This window comes from Canis lupus, chromosome 3, assembly GCF_048164855.1.
Source record: "Canis lupus baileyi chromosome 3, mCanLup2.hap1, whole genome shotgun sequence".
NCBI classification, from domain to species: domain Eukaryota; kingdom Metazoa; phylum Chordata; class Mammalia; order Carnivora; family Canidae; genus Canis; species Canis lupus.
Genome location: NC_132840.1, coordinates 76135955 through 76161550, shown reverse-complemented (window position 1 = coordinate 76161550; position 25596 = coordinate 76135955). Strand labels below are relative to the sequence as shown.

Genomic DNA, 25596 nt, shown 5'->3' with positions numbered 1-25596 from the left:
TGGAGAGAGGTCCCCACTTTTAAGCATAAGCAAGAAGACACAAAATGGCAACAAGGCATACACCACAGCAAAAGGAATAAAAAAAAACACAGAGTAGGTAAAAGGCAGAAACAGAACTCAAACTGAAAGAAAACACAATTGGAAGCAAGATATTTAGAACTCTTAAGTGCATGAATAAATAAATAAAACAAGAGCTCAATGACAAATAATATACAGAATGAGATAAAAAGAAAGATCGCAGAGCCAGTGAAACAAATTGAGGTGCAAAACAATGTCATTGCTGACCAAAAAAACAAGTTAGAGGGCATGACCCAGGAGTATTATACCTTGCCAAGTTTAGGTTCAGAAATAAATTTAAAAGGTAACTATTCTGAAACAGGAAGAACTTAGGAAATAGGGCCCCCATGTGTCCTTCTAAAAAAGAAAAACATTGATCAACAGTGAGATTAAAGAACTAGTGGTAAACCCTAAATCTATTTAAATATAAAACTAAAATTTACAAGAATAATTATATAACCCTAGACTTATTTATACTTGACACTATGGCCAACAAAATTAATCTCAACTGTAAACGTATTTGTACACAAAATTATGACCCATGGGCAGAAACTAGCCTACTGGCTACAACTGGCTAAGTCCATCTACAAATTAAATGACCTATAAATTAAGTGACCTATAAATTAGGATACTAAGATCCAACAGTTTTCTAAAAATCAACACATCCTGGAATAATTCATTGTCTCTTGCCAATCATCTTTTCTTCCGGTCTTTCTTATGTCAGTAAATGGCACCACAAACTACCTACTCATCCCAGCTGGTAACTGGACAGTCATCCTGATTCCTTCCTACCCTTTCCCCCACCTTTCCCATTCAATCAACTGCCATGTCCTAACAATTTGATTCCTAAATACTTCCTGAACCTATGTGCACTTGTCTTGCCCACTTGTCTCATAAATTCAAGTCATGTTGATGTAGGAATGAGTTAGGGGTGGGTGGGGCTAAGCAAGGAAAGTTAAGGGAAATACCCAGTCAGGCGTCCAGGAATCTGTGGGCTCCCATAAACCCGAAGGACACCAAAAGACCCCAGATTCAGGCTCCTACCCATCCCAAGGAAACAGAGCTAAGACAGTAAAAACAAAAATAAACCTGGCTCCCTAGCTCCAAATTGTTAGGGAGTATTCCCCTTAAATGGCTACCCGTTCACAGACACCCCAGATGTAGAGAAATATTATGGAGGAGATATTAACCAGAGAGAAGGGAACACCTTTGTTTGTGCTCATGATATTTACAAACATCTTGTTTGTCACAAGTCCACCATGTTTGTTCTAACTATAGACCTGAAAATTACAAACACCCTGATACTGACAAGAAATTAACCAAGTTTCCTTGTCTGTTTCCTATAAAAGACAGACTATAAAAGCCCTCAGTGGCAACCCTGTGGGGCCCCTATTGCTTTTAAGAGCTTTCTATCTCTGCTTAAGAAAACCTCTAACAGGGGATCCCTGGGTGGCGCAGCGGTTTGGCGCCTGCCTTTGGCCCAGGGCGCGATCCTGGAGACCCGGGATCGAATCCCATGTCGGGCTCCCGGTGCATGGAGCCTGCTTCTCCCTCTGCCTATGTCTCTGCCCCTCTCTCTCTCTCTCTCTCTGTGACTATCATATATAAATAAAAATTAAAAAAAAAAAGAAAACCTCTAACACTTTGCTCACTCTGTTGTCAACGAGATTCGAGACAAGAACCAAGCTCTCTTGTATCAATATCATTAAGAACCTGAAGTGCTAGAACGTTCTGTGGATGAGCCACTTCAGCATCTATTCCGGCCTCCTCTGGAATGCCTTCTTCCTGAACTTCTAAGACTGGGAAAGTGTAGACATTCAGCAACCCTGGGGACAAATATAATGGATCTAGTAGATGGTGATTACCAGAGAGTAGATTACCAAATTGCAGTTCAAACACTGTGTTCCTGGAGTCAACAGCCCTGGCAGCAGTTTACTGAACACCCCAGTGTGTGATCCAGCACCAGAGACAGCAGCTTCTTGAGTTTCTCCTCTGATTCCACCAGAGGCAGCAGTACCATTGGTGGGCCAGTTCTGTGGTACCATCCTAAAGGCCATCCTAGAGACACAGCCCTTCCAAAAATTTCTGTAAGCACCTATTCTCCATAAGAAATCCCTTTCTTCTCAATATAGTGAGCCTGTCAGAATAAAGCCTGAACTCTATCATGGCTGTGGAAGGCAGAATTTTTCCCCCACAATATTTATCCCCTGGTGCTAGTCTCAAGGTCATATTGTTATTCTGCACTGTTGACCTTAAGACAGGAGAATTCACTGAATGGGCCTCATCTAATCCTATGAATTGCTAAAAGCAGAGAAGTTCCTTTAGGCAGCAGCAGAGGAGGATATCCGAGAGATCCCAAGCATGAGGGAACTTGATACGTCGTTGCTGGCTTGAAGATGAAGGTGGCCACATGGAAAGCCTGAGAAGGAATAGAATTCTCCCACCATCCTGAGTGAGCCTGCAAGCTCATTTTTCACCAGAGCCTCCAGGAACAGACACATCCTTGCTATAAACCCTTGATTTTGGCCTTGTGAGAACCTAAGCAGAGAACCCAGGTAAGCCACATTGTGCCCTCACTTCTGACCCACAGAAACTGTGACATAACAAGTAGCTATTGTTTTAAATCACTAAGTTTAGGGTAATTCGTTACAGCAATATAGAAAATTAAGTGACTAAAAAAGGCCCTTCATTATTTGGTTCCTTCATAACTTTGCATCCTTATTTTGTATCTTAAACATTATCACTTCTGCACCTGCCTTTCCACTTGTTTAAATCTTAAAATCATTGTTTGTTTTTAACTTGCAGGTAAAGCCACTTATCTTTTGTATATGGATAAAGGTTTTGGATTTTTCTCTAATTTATTCTATAACAATGAAGGAAAACACCAAATACGCTCCCCTAAAAGTTACATAAGTAAAAAGTATGATTTCTTTTTAAGAGGGTGGGGAGGAGCAGAAGGACAGGGGGAGAGAGAGAATCTTAAGTAGATTCTGATGGGGGCACCCAATCTCATGACCCCAAGATCATGATCTCAGTTGAAATCAAGAGTCAGACATTTAAACTACTAAGCCACCCAGGTCCCCCTAAAACATATGATAGTATGATTTGAAGATAATATGTTTAATCCCCATTTTCTTATTTTGGGTTGTTTTTAAGCAGGGCAAATCAGTAAATATAAGAAATCATGATTCTACTACATTGTCCAGTATATTTCAGAAACCAATTTCTTCCTAGTGTTCCAGTTTGGGTATTTTATTCATTATTCAACAGTCTATCCAAACTGAACTATCACTGCAAACTTGGTGTTATCTGAGCTTTTATCATCAACCCCAAAGCTATAGTCTTAAGCGGTAAATGGTTTCTGATGACTAAGCATTCTTTAAGACAATCTCAATTTATATTAATATTCTTAATCATTACTTCTATCTGATTATTATATAATTACTATCGTATGGAAGTACTGATTGAGAATAGAAGTACTGACTGAGGATATTAACACTGTTCCACCATAATCTTATAACAGAAAATGACCAATCACAAGAGGAACCAAATTTACTACATATGGCATAAAGATCAACATGACCACATAAGCAACTGAGAAATTTTTAAAAAAAGATTTTATTTATTTATTCATGAGAGACACAGAGAGAAACAGAGGCAGAGACACAGGCAGAGGGAGAAGCAGGCTCCATGCTGGAAGCCTGACATGGGACTCGATCCTGTGTCTCCAAGAGCACACCCTGGGCTGATGGTGGCACTAAACCGCTGAGCCACCCGGGCTGCCTGCAACTAAGAATGTTAAGTGGAAACAGAATGCTAAGTGGAACCTTGTGAAAACATTACCATAGGCAAACTGGCATTGTGTTTTCTTTCTTCCTATTAAAGAAAAACTCCTCTTGACAGAAGAGCTTCTTCTAAATTTAGGGGTCTATGTATCACAAGTAGTTAGAAAGCAGGCTACTGGTAAAATGAACACAGGCAAGCCTTCATACATGAGGTGCTGTGGCATACCTGCCTAATGTGATAGACATATGAGCAGATTTCAGTAGCATGACAGTCAGACTGAGAGAGGTATGCCCTTCTTCCTACAGCCCATTTTCATTCTTGATTCCTAAGATACCTGAGAGCATTTCCTCACTCACAATTCAGTCACAGGTCTATGACTCTAGAATAAGTGAAGACTTGACATACTACTTAGACTGCAGTTTCCTACCATAAATCTTAGTCTGAGAGTGAATTTAGAATAAAACCTAAAACTCAAAGATGGATGGAGACAAAGGCTAATTCATTCTCAGCTCTGAGTAGCCTTATAAACTAAATAATATAAACAGTAAATATTTAACACAAATATTTAAGAAACTGGAAAACTAAAATAAGCTTAGACCAGGAGCTTTTTAGGTATCAGAAAGCTTCCACATTTGGACTTCATGTTTCCATTTCCATAAAAGGTATAGTTAGAATCTCAAGGAACATCCTAGAGCAAAATGATGGGATTTACATTTTGTGCACGTGCGTATACTGCAATGGGATGATCAGTATCTAGCCCTTACAACTTCCTAGGGGTATACTCAAACGTGGCCTATGCAGTACTTTTAAGGTAACAATTCTGTTAATCTATTGTTCCTCAAATGCAGACTCATATTGAATTAACTGGAGTCTTTATTTTAAAATAAGGCTATCTTACTCCAAAATAAATCCCTAATATCTACATCTCTCTCTTTAAGGAATGTGACCAATAAAACATGAAATATCTCTGATGGTACAGTATGAAAAACATTCATTTCCCAAGGTATTACGAAGCATTTAAAATATTTTCCAAACATCTAATTGCTGTTGTTTAACCTCTCTGGCTATGGTATGCTTCCTCTTATTTTGACATGGCATACCAAAGAAATCTCCTTAACATTCTACAAGTGGGTTTTCATACACTACTGAAACAGTTTTCTCAACGTCACCAATACCCTATTATCAAAATACATAAACATCACTTCTTAGACACAGAAAGGACCTTAGAGATCACCTATTACATATTTTACAGAAATAGTAATTTGGACTGATTTGTTAACCCAAAAATCTAATAGCTAATGAGTAGACGGTGGAAGTTAGAATTCAGGTCTTGTTCTCAGACCATCATTCTGCCTTAGTTCTCATCACTTTAATGGTTTGCTAGAGTAATGAACACTGTTCTAGAAATTCTCTTCTCCTTTCTACATTTCAAATGTCCCTTTTCAATATATCCTTACAGGTTCTAATTCCTCTTTTGACCATCTACACTTATACACTTGGATAGTTCTCAAGATTCCTTCCTGGATTCTCTTCCGTTTTCTCTTTATGATCTTCTATCACAGATCTCATCGTCTTATTTAGCTTAAGCCATAGATGTTTCCCCACTTGTCTTCTTCAAGCTTCCATATTTTATCTACTTCCAAAATATTTATTCTCACCTTTCATACATAGCAAAGTATCTTGAGCTGAACTTAGTATTTTTCATACTATTTTTCATCAAAGCTTAAGTCATAGAATTTGTTTGAACTCATTATTTCTTAAATTCAAGTGCTGTCAAAATTACCTAGTGAATGGATAAACAGAATGTGACCTATTCGTGTAATAAAATATTACACTAAAGTTAAAAGAATTATTCGAATCTACATTTATCAGTATGATTAGGACTTTGATCAAAATGACTCCGTAAATTCACAGTTTAATATACTTCTGCTCCAAACATAGAGTAAAATGGATAAAATATGAAAGGCCGAATTCCAAGAAGACATAGCCCAGGCTCAAAAATAATATTCTACATTTCTACAGATCAGACACAGAAAAGAAATACAAAGCATACAACTAAAACCACAGAACCACTGGACTCCAAATCCAAAATAGGTAGTGGCAGTCAGGAGCTAAAGTCCGGTTTAGGAAAGGAGATTAAAAGTACTCCACGAAGAGAGTCAGGTTCACTGCATGAAGCAGGGGTAGGGTTGGAGGGCTGTGAGGCTGGACATAAAATAATGCAAAAAATCTGCTATAGATCCACTGCCTAGGGCTACCTCTTTAGAGCAAAGATTCTAGATAAAAGAAGGAAAAAGATAGCTCTACCACCAGGAATTGCATCAAATCACTTGCTGCCTAAGTGACTAGATATGTACTAACTGCAATTACTGTGGGACAAGAGTCTAGAGAGCTACTTAGAGACAACTGCAAAACTATTATACAGGGAAAGCTAAAATTGAACAGGAAGACATAACAATCTTCAGTGTGTATCAAGATAATGAAGCAAATACCAATAGAACTGAAAGTAAAAATAAACAAGTTCACAATTACAGCTAGAGAACACAACACTCCTTTCTCAATAACTGATAGACCAACAAAACAAAATACTGTTAACAATACAAAACATCTGAATACTACTAATAACTTGAACTGGTGTTTATAAAACATACTTCTCAACAACATTAGAATACACATTTTTTTCTAGTATGTATAGAGTATTGACCAAAATAGACCATATTCTAGGCCAAAAACATATCTCAATAGGTTTAAAAGAATTAAAGTAATACAAAATATGTTATCTTACTATGGCAAGAAATTAAGCTGGAAAATCTCCAAGTATTTGAGAAATACACAACACACTTTAAATAACTGTAGTAATAGGTCAAAGAGAAAGTTACAAGGGAAATTAGAAAATATTCTGAATTCAATAAAAATTAAAATGGAATATACAAAAAAGATATAATGTAACTAATGCAGTGCTCAGAAGGAAATCTATATAATTAAATGTTTATAAGAGAAAGAAGAAAGGTCTTAAATCAATTATCTAAGCTCCTACCTTAAGGTGCCAGAAAAAGATGATAAAATTAAACCCAGGGATCCCTGGGTGGTGCAGCGGTTTGGCGCCTGCCTTTGGCCCAGGGCGCGATCCTGGAGACCCAGGATCGAATCCCACATCAGGCTCCCGGTGCATGGAGCCTGCTTCTCCCTCTGCCTGTGTCTCTGCTTCTCTCTCTCTCTCTGTGACTATCATAAATAAATAAATAAATAAATAAATAAATAAAAATTAAAAAAAAATAAATAAAATTAAACCCAAAGCGAGAAAAGATATAATAAAAATATGAGCAGAAATCAGTGAAATAAAATGCAGGAAAAAAAGATAAAGAAAACCAATGAGACCCAAATCTGGATTTTTAAGAAAAGATTTTAGGTACTTATTTAGAGAGAGAGAGCGAGAGCGCACATGTGCATTCATCCAAGCAATGGGGAGGAGCAGAGGGAGAGAATCCCCAGCAGACTCTGCATGGAGCCCAACCCAGGCTTGATCCCATGACCCTGAGATCATGATATGAGCTGAAATCAAGAGCTGGATGCTTAATTGACTGAGACACCTAGGCATCCCCCAAATCTGGATCTTAAGATAAGCAAATCTGATAAACCTGTCACCAAACTTATCAAGAAAAGAAGATACAATATCAGGATTGAATCAAAGAACATCACAACAGACCATATAGGCTTTAAAGGTTTATAGTAAGTGAATATTATGAATATGCCCATATATTCAATAACTGAGATGAAATGGATGAATTCCTGCAAAGACACAAGCTACCAAAGCTTATTCAAAAGGAACAGATAACTTGAATTCTTGTACCTATGAAATAAATTTAATCATAGTTAAAACTTCCAGCAAAGAAAACACCAGGCACAGATGGCTTCACTGACAAAATTCTACAAAATATTTAAGAAAGAATATTAACACTATACAAACATTTTTAGAAAAGAGAAACAAAAACTCACAAACTCATTTTATGAGGCTAGTGCTATCCCAGTATTAAAATGAGAAACACACTGCAAGAAAATTATAAATCAATATCCCACATGAACAGATACAAAAATCATCAACAAAATATTAGCAAATGAAATCCACCAATGTATAAAGAAGATAATACATTATAACCAAGTGAGAAATTCAAGGCTGGTTAAACATTAAAAAACAAAAAAACAGCAAATATAATGGACACACTAAATGACAAAAATCACATAAATTTTTCAACAGATGCAGAAAAAGAATGAGAAAGGAAAAAAAGAAAAATTAAAAAGTAATATAGATTGGAAGAGAATACATATGGGGTGCCTTGTGGCTCAGTTGGTTAGGTGTCTGCTTTTAGTTCAGGTCATGACCCAGGATCCTGGGATCGAGCCCCACATCAGGCTCCCTGCTCAGGGTCTGCTTCTCCCTTTCTCCCTCTGCCTCTCCCCCATGCCCCACCCTGCTCATGTTCCCTCTCTCTCAAATAAATAAAATCTTAAAAAAAAAAAAGGAAGAGAAAATATACACTGTGTCTCAAGACAACATGATTGTTTTTAATCTACAAAAGAACTACTAGAAGTAATAAGTTGATTAGCAAGTTTGCAGAATACAGGTCAATATATCAAAATCCCATGTACTTCTATATCTAGCAATGAACAATTGAAAATTGAAAAAAAAAATTAAAGTACTATTTATAACAGGACTGAGATACATGAAATCCTTAAGTACAAATGTAACAAAAATATGAGCAGGATTTACACGTAGAAAAATACAAAACACCAACTTCTGAAAGAAATCAAATAAGACTTAAATAAATGAGATATACTGGTTCATGAATAGAAAGACTCAATATTATTAAGATGTCAATCCTATTCAAATGGTCCTACACATTTCACACGACAATCAAAATACCAGCAGAATTTTTTTCTATAGTTCAACAAGCTTATCCTAATATTTATATAAAAAGGCAAAGAAACTACAATAGCCAAAATAACTGAAAAGATCAATGTTGCAGGACCCACACAACCTGATTTTCAAGACTTCCTATAAAGTGACAGGAATCAAGACAATATGATACTGAGAAAGGACAGACACATAAATCAATGGAAAATAACACAGAATCCAGAAGTAGAGTCTGCCTATATGATTAACTCATTTTCCACAAAAGTGTAAAACCAATTCAATAGAGAAAGGATAGTCTTATCAATAAATGCTGCTAGAACAATTGACACTCATATGCCAAAATTAAAACAAAAGAAATTCATACCTTACATTATATACAAAAGTTAGCTCAAATGAATCAAAAGCTTAAACAGAAAACAAACCTATAAAATGTCTAGAAAAAACATACATGAAAATCTCTGTGATCTTGGATTAATCAAAAATTTCTTAGATATCACACTAAAAGCATGATCCATAAAGGAAAGAAAACCAATAAAGTCAATGTTACCAAAATTTAAAACTTCTACTTTTGAAAAACCGTTGAAAGAATGAAATGACAATCCAGACTGAGAAAAAAATTTACAAAACACATATCTGGTAAGAGATATATACCTGGAGTATTATAATGAACTCTCAAAATCCAATATGAGAAAATAAAAAAACCTACTACAAAAATGGGCAAAAGATTTTAACAGATACCTCACCAAAAAAGGTATTTGAATGGCCAAAAAGGCTCTTAAGAATATGTTCAACATTATTAGTCATTAGGGAAGTGCAAATTAAAACCACAATGAGATACCCACTATACATTTATTAAAATGGCTAAAATTAAAGAAATGAAACAAAAATTAAAAAAAAAAAAGACAGCAAAAGCAAAAAACCTAAAAATACCAAGTAGTGATTAGGATGTGGAGTAACAGGAACTTTCACATGTTGCTGGTGGGAAAGCAAAATGGTGTACGACTTTGGAAAACAGCTTGGCAAGTTAAATATACACTTTCCATGTGACTTAGCAATTTCACTTCTTGGTATTTACCCAAGAGAAATAAGAACTAATATTCACACAGAAATCTGTGACTATTTATCACAGTTTTCTTAATAAATTGCCAAAAATAGAAAAAATGGAAACACTCCAAATGTACTTTCAGCTGATGAATTTAACTGTATTACATCTATATAAAAGAATACTAGTGGTGCCTATAGGTAGCTTAATAAGTAAAGCATGTGGTTCTTAATCTCAGGATTGTGAATTCAAGCCCTATGTTGGGCTTGGAGCCTACTTAAAAAAATAAAATTAAGAAAAAGAATATTCTTGAGCAGTTAAAAGAATCTCACTAGTGATACATACAAGATAGATGAATATCATACATCATGCTAAGCAAAAGAAAGCAGACTCAAAAGGCTGCCTATATCTCTTTTTCAGGAAATGACAGAACTATTAGATACAAAACAATCAACAGTATATAATTGACATATAAGGCATTCTATATCCAACAACAACAGAATACATTTTTTTTACATAATCACCAAGATAAGCCATAAGATTAACAAATTTAAAAGAATTGCTGTTACCCAGAGTATGACCATATGGAACCAAGGTATAAATCAGTAACAAAAAGATAACAATTTAGGGAAATTCCTAAATACTTGGAAATTAAACTTCTAAATAATCTGTAAGTCAAAGAGGAAGATTCACATGAAATACTTTTTTAAGAGCAATGAACTGAATGAAAATTGAAATATAACATATCAAAACATGTGGGATGCCAACAGTGCTGTGAATGAAATTTAAAGCACTAAGTGTTTATTAGGAAAGATCTCAAATCAACAATCTACATTGCTACCTTAAAAACTAGAAAAAGAAGAGAAAGTCAAGCAAAAGGAAGGAAATAATAAAGATAGTGGAAATCAGAATGGCATATTTTAAAAAGGAAAATACCACTGAAAACTACAAAACATTGCTGAAAGAAATTAAACACAAATAAATGAAAATAGATTCCATGTTCATGGATTAAAATACTTAATATTATCAAGAAGTTATACTATTCAAAGTAATATACAGATTCAATGCAATTATTATCAAAATTTCAACAGCATTTTTTTTTGCAGAAAAACAAAAAATCATTCTCAAATTCGAATGAAAGGTCAAAGGACCCTGAATAGCCAAAAAATTTTGAAAAGGAAGAATGAAGTTGGAAGACTCACTCCCTTACTTCAAAACATGTTACAAAGCTACAGTAATCAAAACAGTTTGGTACTGGCATTAAATATAGACATATAGACCAATGCAACACAGCAGGCCAGAAATAAAACCACATGTACATAGTCAAATGATCTTCAATAAAGGTGCCAAGACCACTCAATAGAAAAAGGACAGTTTCTTTAACAAACAGTGCCAGGAAATTTGAATACCCACATGCAATAAAGTGAAAGTGGATACTTATCTTAACCCTATACAAAAATTAAGTAAAAATACATTAAAGACTTACATGTACAATCCAAAACTATAAAATTGCTAGAATGAGAAAAGTTTCATTGACATTGGCTTTGCCAATTATTTCTTGGATATTACACCAAAAGCACAGGCAACAAAAGCAAGACAAATGGGACTATATCAAACTTAAACATTTGTGCACATCAAAGGCTACGATGAACAGAGAAAAAGACAACCTACATAATATTGGGAGAAAATATTTGCAAATCATATATCTGAGTTAATATGCAAAATATATAAGCAATCCCTTCAGCTCTGTGTCAAAAAATTTAAAAAGATTGATTTAAAAATAGGCAAAGGATTTGAATAGACATTTTTTCCAAAGATGGCATACAAAAGGCCAACAAACATATGAAAAGATGTTTAACATCACTGCTCATCAAAGAAATACAAATCAAAACAACAATGAAATACGTCACATCCATTAGGATGGTTACATCAAAAAATAAATAACCACCCCCCCGCCACACACACACACACAAAATAAGTGTTGGCTGGTGGAGAAGTTGGAATTGCTGGTGTGACTAAAATGATAAACCACTATGGACATAAACAGTAGAGTGATTCTTCAAAAATTAAAAAGAAAATTACCATAGGATCCAGCAATCCCATTTCTAGGATTCAAAGAATTGAAAAGCTGGATCTTGAAGTGGTATCTGCATACCCATATTCACAGCAGAATTATTCGTAATAGCCATGAAGTAGAAGCAACCCAAATGTCTGTTGATGGATGAATGGTTAAAAAAAAAAAAAAGTGGTCTATACATACAAAATATCCAACTTTTTAAAAAAAGTAAATCCTGTCACATGCTACAATATGGATGAGCTAAGAGGACATTATGCTAAGTGAAATAGTCACAAAACACAAATATTGTATGATTTTACTTATATAAGGTCTCTAGAATAGTCAAATTCACAGAGACAGAAAGTAGAATAATTGAAAAGTGATCCCGTGGGGTTGGAGGGAGTGGGTAATAGGGAGGTGATATTTAATGGGTATGGAGTTTCAGTTTTATAAAATGAAAAATGTTGGAGATTTGCTGTACAACAATGTAATGTATATTTTAACATTACCAAACTGCACTTTAAGATGATTAAGATAGTAGATTTAAAAAAAAAAAGGATAGATTTTACATTATGTACATTTTATCACAATTTTTAAAAAAGGTTAAGATGGTAAATTATGTTATGTGTATTTTACTACAATGAAAATTTAAAAGAATTTTTAAGTGACCAAAAAGAATTAATACTAATTATACACAATCTTTTCCAGAAAACAGAAGAGGAGGGAACACTTACCAACTTATTTTAGGAAGCCAGTGTTAGTTACCCTGATACTAAAAGCACATAAAATACAGGTTTTTTTTTTTTTTTAAAGAATACTACATTCTAATCTCTCATAACCTAAAACACAAAAATCCTCAACAAAATATTAGCAAACCAAATCCAACAATGTATAAAAAGAAATATACACCATGATAAAGAGTAATTTATTCTACATATGTAATGCCAGCTCAATGTTTGAAAATCAATATAGCTCCCATATCAATAAGTTAACAAAAAGAAATCATATTGACACAGAAAAAGCATTTGGAAAAAATCTGACATCCATTTATGATAAAAATCCTCAGCATGTTAGAAATAGAGAGGAACTGCTTCAACTGATAAAAGGCATCTATGAAAAATCCACAGCTAACATTATACTTAGTGGTAAAAGACTGAATGCTTTTCCCTAAGACTGGGAGGAAAGCAAGGATGTCCACTCTTACCACTCGTATGCAACACAGTACTGGAAGTTCTAGCCACTGCAATAAGGTAAGAAAAAGAAAAAGGTCACATAGATTGGAAAGGCATAAATAAAATTTCTGTATTTGCAAATGACATGAAATATTCAGGTGTAAATCTAATGAAAGATTTATAAGACTTGTATGTTGAAAATTACAAAATGCCGATGGAAGAAATTAAAAAGGCCTAAATAAATGAGGAGACATACTGTGTTCATGCATTGGAAGATCCAATATAGTAAATACGTCAATCTTCCCCAAACTGATCTATAGGTTTAATGAAATTCCTATCAAAATCTCAGCAAGATTTTTTGTAGACAGAGACAAGCTTAGTCTAAAATATATATAGAAGGGCAAAGGTCCTAGGATAACTCAAATATTCTTGAAGAATAAAGTTGAAAGAATCATTCTATAGGATATGAAAGCTTATTATACAGGTATAAAACAATGTGTACTTGTGAGACCACAGACACATAAGTCTCTGATATAGAATAGAAAACCCAGATATATATCCACACAAATATACTCCAAATTTTGTTAAAAGGTACAAAGCAATGGAATGAGGCAAGACAGGTTTTTCAACAAATACTGCTGTAAAACTAGACAACCGAAGGTCAAAAAAATGAACTTTAGCTTAAACTTTTCATCTGGCACAAAAATTAACTCTAAATGGATTACATATTTAAATGTACAATGTAAAACTACAAAACTTTTAGAAAAAAATACTAGAAAATCTTCTGTATCTAGGCAAAGAGTTCTTGACACTTAAAGTACAATTCATAAAAGGAAAAATTGGTAAACAGATCCCATCAAAATTAAAAATTTTTGTTCTATATGAAATCATATGAAAAAACAAAAAGACAAGCCTCATACTAACAGAAAATATTTGCAAACCATATATCCAACAAAGAACTAGTATCTAGAATATACAAAGAGCTTTAAAACTCAATAGTAAGGAAAGAATCCACTCAAAACCATGGGCAAAAACCACAGAGATATTTCACTAGAGGTTTTACAGATACAAATAAGCACTTGAAAACATATTCAAGATCTTTAACCATCAGGGAAATGAAAATTAAAATCATGAGATAGTATAAACCTATTAGAATGGCTAAAACATAAAAATATACCAAATGCCAAATGCTAGCAAGAGAATGCTGTAGAAAAACTGGATCACCCATTTATTGCTCATGGGAATGTAAAATGGTATGGCCATTTTAAAAAAGAGTATGGTAAAAAAAAAAAAAAAAAAAAAAAAAAGAGTATGGTAGTTTCTTATAAAACTAAATATGCAATTACCATACTGCTCAGCTATTTGTACTCCTGGGTATTTATCCCAGAGGAATGAAAACTTCTATCCAAAAAAAAATCTATACAAGAATATTCATATGTATGTCATTTGTAATAATCCAAACTAGAATCAATCCAGATGTTCCTCAAGAAGTGAATGGTTAAGTAAACTGTGATACATATATAGCACATAAGCAATAAAAAGGCTTATTTGCTAATAAGCAATAATAAGGCACAAACTACCGATACATGTAACAATTTAGGTGACTCTCCACGAATTATGCTAAGTGGAAAAGGAACAATCCCAAAAGGTTATATGCTGTATGATTCCATTTACATAACATTTAATAATAAATTTATTTTTTATTGGTGTTCAAATTGCCAACATACAGAATAACACCCAGTGCTCATCCTGTCAAGTGCCCACCTCAGTGCCCACCACCCAGTCACCCCCACCCCCCCGCCCTCCTCCCCTTCCACCACCCCTAGTTCGTTTCCCAGAGTTAGGAGTCTCTCATGTTCTGTCTCCCTTTCTGATATTTCCCACTTATTTTTTCTACATAACTTTTTTGAGATGGCAAAATTTTATAAATGATAAGATTAGGGGTAGCTAGGGGATAAAGATGGGAGTAGGGGAGCTGGCAGCAAGCTGAGTGTGGTGATAAAGGGCAATCTAAGAGATCCTTGGTGATAGAACTGTTCACTGTTTTGACCACAGTAGTGGATACGTAAACCTCCACATGCAATAAAATGTAGAGAACTAAATTATACACACGCACACACACACACGCATACATGTGTACAAGTAAAGCTGGAGAAGTCTGAATAATCCTGATTGTGATGCTGTACTAGAGTTCTGTAAAATTTTACTATTGCAGGAAAATGGGTAAAGTGTACATGGGATCTGGCTGTATTATTTCTTACAACTTCATGTAAATCTATAATTATCTCAATAAAATCTTCAATTAAAACAAAAGGTTATACTATATGATTCCACTTATATGAGATTCTGGAAAAGTGAAAACTAAAAGGGCAGAAAACAGATTAGTGGTTGCCAGACAATGGAGTCAGGGAAAGAGTTTTTTTGGGTGATAGAACTGCTATATATTCTGATTGTGTCAGTACTTACAGAATTGTAGTTTTGTTAAAACTCAGAAATGTATACTTAAAATTGGTAAAAACTTACTCTATGTCAATTTATACCTCAATAACCCTGACTTTAAATAAAGAATACTACTAAAAAGATCATCATTTTTTTAAAGCAGGACCAATCAAAAAAATAAAAAAGAGAGTGAGAAAGAGAAAGGCAGAAGTAAACATTATTAGGAATGAAAAAGGAGATGACTATTGATACAGCACTTTTCTTTGATCAAAAAGATCAAATATATATATAGAGAGAGAGAGAAAGAGAGAACAGAGAGACATATAGAGATAGATATGAAGGTAAAAATATAATGAGGGCATTACAGGAGGTTATTGAACATCTGTTAAGTGAAAAAAGCAAGATGTATATTGTTTTGTGACCGTGTACAGAAATTATGCACTGAATAGCAATGGCACCCTATAACAAGATATTAGTGTCAGTAGTTGCCTAGGGACCGAATATCTGACTAGGTCCTAAGGATAAAAATAGGAAGACGATTTGGTTTACTATCTAAATCATTTCAAAAATTTTCAGTTGGGTTCCATATGGAAGTATTACCTAGTCCAAATGAAGATTAAATAGGATAAAATATTTGAAAAACTTAAACAGCTACTCCAAAATCATAAGAGTATTATGAATGACTATAAAATTTTAAAACTAAATTACAGTTACTTTAATAGAAAAATATAAAACTACCAATCCAATTCATTTTATGGAGCTAATTAACCTTCAATAACAAAACTAGAAAGAACGGTAGAAAAGAAAATTACAAAGCAACGAAATGTTTAAATATGAAACATTTTGGGATGGAAACATCCCAAAGACATAACATTAAATTCTGCAGTGTTGAAAAAGACACGTAATATTTTACAACCAAGCTGAATATTCCAGGAATGCAAAGATGGTTCACTATCTGAAAAGTGTATCCCTCAAATTCAGTTTAACGTGTCAAAACAGCATGTTCATCTCAATACAGAAAGAACATTCTATAGGAGATCAATACTTGGTCATAATTTTCTTAGAAAAACAGAGGTAGTAACTACTTTAACCTGATATGAAGTACAACTATGAAAAATCGACAGCAAAAGTCACGTTTCACATCACACTTCAAACTGAAACTTGGAAGTAGTCCCTTTAAAGTGAGAAACAAGATAAAGATGTCCTCTTTTACTGTTCACCTGTAATATTACAGGTGAGGAGGACTGTCTACATAAAAACTCAAAAGAAAGTAAAGATTAACTGCTTTATACATAGGCAAGACTGATGGATATGCGATCAACATGCAAAACTACACAGCATTCTTATACATCAACAAGAATTAGAAAGCAGTGACAGAAAAAAATGATTTCATTTAAAATAGCAACAAAATGTGTAAGATGCCTAGAAACAAAATTTAACAAATATGTGTAAGGCCTTTGAGAGACCATTACAAACACTGGTGAAGGACATATAAAATACGCTGAATTAAATGGGACGATATCCTATGTTCACAGATAAGAAGACGAAATAGCATCAAACCGTCAATTCTCCCAAATTAGTGAATTCAGTGCAATCAGAATCCAAGTTACAGGGCAGCTCTGGTGGCTCAGTGGTTTAGCGCCGCCTTCAGCCCAGGGCATGATCCTGGAGACCCGGGATCAAGTCCCACATCACGCTCCCCGCATGGAGCCTGCTTCTCCCTCTGCCTGTGTCTCTGCCTCTCTCTCTCTGTGTCTCTCATGAATAAATAAATAAAATCTTAAAAAAAAAAAAAAAAAAGAATCCAAGTTATAGCAGGATTTTTTGTGGTTCTTGGTAAGCCAACCCTAAAATCCACAGGGAAAAGGGCTACAATCTCTACAGTAACCTGAAAAATAATTAGGTGTAGAAACTTACCCTTATTGGGAATTCAGACTTACTGCAATTTAGCAATGTTATTTCTCAATTTTGTAATGGTACAGGAAGGGACACATATACCAATGGAACAGACAAGGGGAGGCAGAACCACACATGCATATAAAAAATGAGGCAAATGACACAGGTGGTATTAAAGATCAGTGGAGAACACCAATCATACCTTAGATCTCTATTCGATACCATACACAAAGATAGACTCCAGGCAGATCAAAGACACAAATGTGAAAACACATTTAGAAAAAAATCCAGATTATTTTAAGTGATCTTTGGAAAGGAAGAGATTTTGTTAAATAAGATGGAATAAGAATAAACCATAGAGTTGATATATTTAATATACATAATATACATAGATTGGTACGTTTAACATTAAAATTTTGAAACTTCTTTTCAACAAAATACAAAGTGAAAACTCAAACTGAAAATCAGCTACAGACTGAGAAGAAACTGCAATGCATATTGACAAAGAATCATAAAGTCCCACTTTATATTTTAATGGACATATAAAATATAGTAAGTAGTAAAGATACACATCAAATTCTTGCCAGGAGTCACTTTGTGGCATATATAGGACTGAGAACAGGAGCGAAAAAACTAATCCAACTTTATCTGCAATGTTATTTCTTTTAATAAATAAATGAAGTAAATAGCAAAATATTAGTCATCAGTTCTGAAATAATGTGAAAATAAGTATTTATTTTATTATTCTCAGTATTTTTTCTAAGCCTAAAGAATCAAACAAAAACAAAAAAGATAAAACTGGCCCCTGCCCTGGCCAAAACAAAAGTTGAGACAGCAAAGATAATTTCCCCCAAGACCATGATGTGGGAGGGCTGGTTCTTTTTCTTTCCTTTGCAGGTATATGCAAATTCTCATATATAACTCCAATCAAGATTAGGAAGGTAGCCTATCTTCTCCTGGGCTGGGAAAGTGGCAAGAAGTCAAAATAAAGTCCAAGGTAATTGGAATGACAAAGGTTGTAAGCGACAGGGAAAGCTAACATTTCAGGGGCTCTCCGGTGCGCCAAGGAGAAAGCCCCTTTTGTTTCTCATGAGACTGGAAGCTGAATGTGAGGAGTGCTGTGTCACGGCCCTTGTCAGAGGATGATGGAGCCTGGCAATATGGAGAACCCCAGGAGACTCATGTCCAATGTAGGAATGTTCCTTCACAACAGCAGGTCCTCTGTCTAGAAGGAATATGAGGTAACAGACACAGTACACTAGGATTTCTCCAGCATCCAAGACAAAGTAAGCCTTCATTGAGGTGGTGTCTGAATACAAGCCACTGCCCTGCTCTCACAATAATGTGAAGATACAATCAGCAGTATTTAGAAAAGCTATTAGTCTTAAGGAGGAAAAAAACGTACTCTCCATATTTTAAAAAGCCTACCATTAATGACAATCCAATAAGCATCTGAGGAATGCCTAATATTATCCTTGACATCACAAATAAGGATTTCCCAGGGCATAGTTTAGGGCCTCCTTGGGACAAATAGAAAGTGAGGTACAGAAGGAGAGTTTAAAAGTAAAGGAAAGGCTTTAAAAAAAACTATTTCTGGCTTTGCCTCTCCATCTCTGACAACAGTGTTTCCTCCCAGCAAACAATTATTCTCTGGAGCAATGCCTCTTCTAAGTCTTTATGAAAAACAAAATTTTAAAGTCTGGAAAAAAAGAGACACCCCAAATCAGTGAATATACTTCCTCCCTAGTACCATCAAAAACAAAAAGAAACATCTTCCACAAATGGTGTTGGGAAAATTGGGCAGCTTATATGCAAAAGAATGAAACTGGACCAATTTCTTGCACCATACACAAAAATAAATTCAAAATGGATTAAAGACGTAAATGTGAGATATGAAACCATAAAACTCCCAGAAGAGAGCACAGGCAGTAATGTCTCTGACATCAGCCATAGATTGGCCCCCTAAGGGCAAGGGAAATAAAAGCAAAAATAAACTATTGGAACTACATCAAAATAAAAAAGCTTCTGCACAGCAAAGGAAACAATCAACAAAACCAAAAGGCAACTATGGAATGGGAGAAGATACTTGCAAATGACTTATCTGATAAAAAGTTAGTATCCAAAATATGTAAAGAACCATAAAATGCAATACCCCAAAAGCACATAATCCAATTTAAAAATGGGCAGAAGACATGAACAGACATATCTCCAAAGAAGACATCCAGATGGCCAACAGACATGAAAAGATGCTCAACATCACTCATCATCAGGGAAGTGCAAATCAAAACTACAATGAGGTATCACCTCACAGCTGTCAGAATGGCTAAAGTCAAAAACACAAGAGACAACAGGTGTTGGTGAGAATGTGGAGATAAAGGAACACTCAGGCACTGTTGGTGGGAATGCAAACTGGTGCAGCTACTCTGGAACATGTAGGGAGATTCTTCAAAAAGTTAAAAGTAGAACTACCCTAAGATCCAGCAATCATGCTACTGGGTACTTACCCAAAGAATACAAAAATACTAATTCAAAGGGGATACACGCACCCCGATGTTTATAGCAGCATTATCAACAATAGCCAAATTACATAAACACCCCAAGTATCCATTGACTGATGAATGGATAAAGATGTGGTATGTATACCCAATGGAATATTATTCGGCCATAAAAAAGAATGAAATCTTGCCATATGCAACAACATGGATAGAGCCAGAGAGGATAATGCTAAGTGAAATAAGTCAGAGAAAGATCCATGATTTCACTCATATGTGGAGGTTAAGAAACAAAACGAAGGAGAAAAGGGGAAAAATAGTGAGAAAAACCAAGAAACAGACTTAATTATAGAGAACAATCTGATGATTACCAGAGGGGAGGTGAGTGGTAGGATGGGTGAAATAGGTGATGGGGATTAAAAGAGTGCACGCCTAAAACAAAGGGTTGTGGAAGGGGTGATGGGGTGACTGAGTGACAGGCACTGAGGAGGGCACTTGATGGGATGAGCACTGGGTGCCATACTATATGTTGGCAAATTGGATTTAAATTTGAAAATGTAAAAATAAACAAAAAATAAATTTTTTTTTAAAAAGTGCATGCCTAGTGAGGAGCATCAGGTGATTAAATACTTAAAAAGAAAAGAAACAGCTAAATCTCAAAAGATACATGGTATGTTGATTTCTAAAGGAAAAGTTACATGGCTTTTCTTTTTGTCTGTCTTTAAAACTTAATGGAGGAAGACTGGTATTAGTTCAGTACTAAATAAGCAAATTAATTCACTCTCAGAGGAAATTAAGAGATAAACCAAATACAACATAAAGGAAAAACTGATAAACATAGGCAACATGGACAGACATTTGATAAATGGCAAGGTAAAAATGATAGATTTATAATCGTGGAGGTTTCTTTCCCTCTAAAAATGATACTCTTCTATCCCTAGAGAAATCAGGGCTACTAATATCAGAAAATTGAGAACTTCAGTGTGTTTTCTAGGGACTATTTCAAATTCTAAGGAAATTCAGCCCTAATGTGTGTACCTGTGTAAAAGGACACAGACTGCCTCCAACACATACTTCCTTTACACCAAAGTATCTGTTATTACGGAGGGCTCTCTCAGATTCTCCCTCTAAATATAACCCAAAATCTGGCTGAGGAACTTCCCTACTTGAAGCCTTTCGATGATTCCTCATTGTATACAAGAAAAAGTCCTCTTCTCCTGGCAGGGCATACAAGGGTCTCTAAGGGCCTGCCTTGGGCTTCCACCCCCCGCCTCCCCTCCAAGCGCTATCTGCTACTACTTCCTTCCCACGTACTATGTTTCACGAAGTCCTATTAAACTGCTGCAGTTCACTACACATAAAGAATTCTTTCCTACCACTGTGCCTTTACTTCCCATGTATTCCCTTCTGTCTGGAATATTCTCCCCTCACCTTCATCATCAGGTTGACTCAATCATTCTCTAGAAAGTACCACCTCTTCCAGGAGAGCTCAGTAACCCTGCTTCGTGTTCCATGATCATAATGTGAAGGTTCAGTCATTTTATTGAACACTTGCTATTTTGTCAGGCACCACTCTAGGCATTGAGGGTACAGCGAAGTATAAAACAGAGTTTTATAAAAGTATAAAACTTTTACAGAGTTTGCAGTATGGCAGGGGGAAGCCAAGAGTATATAAGCAAGGCCAGGTAGGTATTGCTAAATAAGAAACATACAAGTAGGTTAAGAGAACTTGTAGGAGGCCGAGCTGTGCTGTTTGAGATAGGCTGGTTCTCCAATCAGCCATCCCCAAAGGAGAGAACCATGCAGCTAACCTGGTACGTTCCAAAGAGGGAAAACAGTACAGAGGCCTGAGGTGGGAGAGTGCTTGACGTGTTTCAGGAACAGCACAGAGGTTTTTGTTTTTTAAATAAACTTGAGTGTTTTTTTTTTTTTTTTTAAGATTTTATTTGTTTATTCATGACACAGAGAGAGAGAGAGGCAGAGACACAGGCAAAGAGAGAAGCAGGCTCCATGCAGGGAGCCCGACGTGGGACTCGATCCCAGGTCTCCAGGATCACACCCTGGGTCGAAGACAGTGCTATAAACCGCTGAGCCATCGAGAGATCTCCTAAACTTGAGTTCTCATAAATTGGCTGCTATGTGGAGAATAAACTAGGGGGCAAGAGTAAATTCAGGGAGAACATACAGGAGGGAGACATGATGAAGACTTCAACTGAATTAAATGGTATAAGAAATAGCCATTACAAATTCTCTCTGTATTTTTGAAGCAGTACTGAAAGAAAACAAAACAAAACAAAAAAAACGAATGGACTAGATGTGGCTTGTGGGAGAAAGAAGTCAGGGATGACTCTGAGGTTTCTGTCCCTAGCACCTGGAAAAATGGACTGATGGAAAATCCACAGAGGAGAAGGAGTGGCAGTAGAGGAGGGGCCCGGGGAAGGTAGGAGAGGCTATCAAGAGTTCGGTTTCACACACATCAGGTTTAAACACCCAGGTGGAGATGTCAAGGAGGCTTTTGGAAATACAAGGCTGGAATGGAGGGGCAGATCAGAGCTCTAGGTATAAATCTGGCAGTGATTAGAACAGAAGGCATGTAGAGCCACAGGACTGTATAAAAGTATGCAAGGGATGAGTACAGAAGAGAAGAGATCCAAGGACCAAATCCTTTGGTAACTTTATTGTTAGAGGTTGGGAACATGAAGAGAATCCAGCAAAGGAAATACGTCTCAGGCTAAGCCCAGACAGCAAGCTTCTTGAGAGCAGACACTACCTTTTTGTCTTTTTTTGTCTCCAGCTTCTGGTCCAGTGTTTTTTGGTTCATAGGAAGTATTCAGTAAATAAATTAAACTGTTCTTTGAAACCCAGCTAGAGTCCAGAGTTATTTCCTAGAAGTTCCTTCCATACAATATGATGGCCCAGCAACTGAAATATAACCAGCCCAGTGAGGACATCTTTTCAACTACTTGCAGCACACACTGAACTTATTTTGAAATCGCACACCACTGCTACGCAAGCCACAAAAAGACAAGGCACAGATGAAGTCTTTAAAAGAAAGAGTCCATTGATTGGAAAAGTAAACATGATGATGTTTAAAGGCCAAGAATCAGGAACAGAGATTTTTCACCTTCTGTTATTTCACAAAGTAAATAAACATGAAACACATAAGAGATTGCTCAGTTTTTTGTGTCAGTCCATTATTACCATACACATCTACAGTAGAGAGGCCAGACTTTCAGCTCTGTCAGTAGAAAACAATAAGAGGATAATTGAGCACCTGTAAGAAATTATAAAACTCTTAATTAAGTACATCTCCCTTTTGCCCTCTAAACACTTTATTCTGTTCATCAGAAAAAAATGGAAATGATTCAGGTAACTGAAACCTATATTTTATTCTGAGGTAGAAAAACAATATGTAAATTCCTAAATCACCTTTAAAAAGTCTTCTGTTGCTAAAATGCCTAATCACATGGAAACAGATGTGTGTGAGTAATCCAACTGACTCACAAAATAACTTTGCTACCATAAAGGACATTCAGCTGATCATAACGGCTTTTTATTCATGTCCTCAAAAGACATACCGGTTAACTTTTCTTATGTCTAAGTTGAGTAGAGGTATTATGTGTTTAATGTCACAAGACAAGAAAATGGAAGGGAAGGAAAAGCTCAGGGAACCTAACAACTGGAAAAGGATGTTGTGGAAGTTAGAATTCACAGGAAAATCAAGTTAAGCACTGATTTAAAAAAAATCCATGGTCAAATGAAGAGGAATGTTTCCTCTAAAGTAAGTGGATACCTCCATCCTACCTGAAACTAGAGCTCTCAAATGGGGTTCTGTATGAATCACTGAATTATCCAGAGTCAAATTTTTACCTTTTACGTTTAACTATGCACTGTGCTAATCACTGTTCATTGGTATTTTAGGAAGAGATTATGCATGTAATTTGGAAGACAATATAGTAAACACTCTGTTTATATATCAATATTCGTAATTCATAGTAAATTCATTTTAATACAAATACCTCTAAGCTTATTCACCATTCCATCTTGATACCAGCATGAATGCTATTATAGTTCTTGTTTAAGTGCCTAACAGTTCCTGGCATCTCACAATGGCTCAAAAAGTATTTAATACATACACTGATAATTCTACCAGAGGATTTACTAGGGAAAAAAGGGGGAAGGCACGTTGGTGACTCAGGTGGTTAAGTGTCCACTCTTGATTTCATCTCAGGTCATGATCTCAAGGTCGTGAGATAGAGCCCTTCACCCCCACCCCCGCAGTCAGGCTCTACACTCAGTGGAGAGTCTGCTTGAGATTCTCTCTTCCTCTGCCCCTCTCCTCACTTGCACATGCTTGCTCTCTCTAAATAAATAAATACAATCTTAATAAAAAAATAAATTTTAAACAAACAAAAAACTACTGGGGACAGGTATTATAGTGGATATATGTTAACTCTGCTGTCCAGCATCTGAATGCCCTTTGAACTGAGAGAAACCCAAGACAGACGAGAAGTGGGAACTACTTTCCACTATAGAAGCTAAAGAGAAGTAAATGTTCTCTTTCTTCTTTCCCTAAAAGCCATGTTCTGGAAAGGTAACAAAGATACCTAACCATAACTAGAACTGCAAAGACACAAGGTCTATCAGAGATTAGGCACAGCAGATATAGCAGAATCAAAAACTCAAAGCACGGCTGTAAATGTTGGAGAGCAATAGAGTCTAGGAGCATGTGATGACTGGCATCAGAAGCAACCTGTCTGCAGAGTAAGACACACAAATCTTGGCTGTGCCTAGCTTTCCATCAATCCCTCCCAAGCCTAATTCTCTAATCTTGTCAATTCTGTGAGCCACACAGTACTCATTATTCTTTTACTAACTTCCTACCTTACTTAATAGTTTGGCCAGAGTTAGTTTTTATTGGGTGCACTAAGAAATCGGCACCAGGGAGATCACCAGCACCAATCCCTCAGGTTATTATGGGCAATTTGAAATTGGTCTGGCCTAGCAGGGCCCAGTGAGTGTCATATTAGTGTTCATGGAAGGGATTTTGCAAAGGCTTTGACATGGAGCAGTGACATAACTAATGACCACGTGTGGTCCCATGGAAAGCTCTAGGTGATTGAGAGAGTGCTGCCAAGAACAAAACAATGTGAAGGGCAGGAAGAATGCAAGACTATGAGGTAGAGCATCTGCTATTCTAAAGTCATAAGACAGCCCAAATCAAGAGAATACTAAGGCTGAATACCTATGAACGAGGCTCAAAGCACAGACTAAAACCCAGGTACTTTTAAGAAAAGGCCTTTTTCTCTCTTACAACAATAAAGCTGAGGTAGCTATAAAAGCAATGCACAGTTTGATGCTCCAGATTGCTGAATTACAGGTCAGTTAAATCTGTATCCATACTGGGACTATTATATGAAAGTCGAAGCCCTGACTGGAAAGGTAGGGGAAGGATGTGGAGAATTAACTGGGTGGAGGTTTACCTAAGGGCAGACTCTGAGGGATGGGAACATTCTGAATCCCTAATCCTCACTTAGGCCCCCTTGTGAGCTGTTCTAAGGAGACTTCCTCTCTTACTTGAGAAGGCAGTAAAACCCCCCTAAGGGAATTATCTTACAAGTATAAATGCATTGCCACCTGCCTCATCCTTCCATACATACACGCTGCTCCCCTACCAACATATCACAGCATGTTCTGTGGGGTTGACCACAAAAACAAGAGAATTACAAGCATTTGGTCATTTA

At 35.9% G+C, this 25596-nt stretch overlaps 1 protein-coding gene across 8 annotated transcripts in view; it reads right to left on the bottom strand.

Annotated features, from left to right (window-relative positions):
- Positions 1 to 25596, bottom strand: part of TBCEL (tubulin folding cofactor E like) — a 72857-nt gene that overhangs the window by 6306 nt on the left and 40955 nt on the right. The window contains exon 9 of one of the 8 annotated variants that reach the window (XR_012028778.1): positions 1710 to 1883. The exons of 6 other annotated variants lie outside the window; for them this stretch is intronic. Coding sequence is in view for 1 of the 2 variants with exons in the window: in XM_072822400.1 (XP_072678501.1) it covers positions 1805 to 1883 (79 nt within the window). In the remaining variant the exon portion in view is untranslated. The remainder of the gene's footprint in view (positions 1 to 1709; positions 1884 to 25596) is intronic. One more of the 8 variants, XM_072822400.1, reaches the window with a different exon arrangement.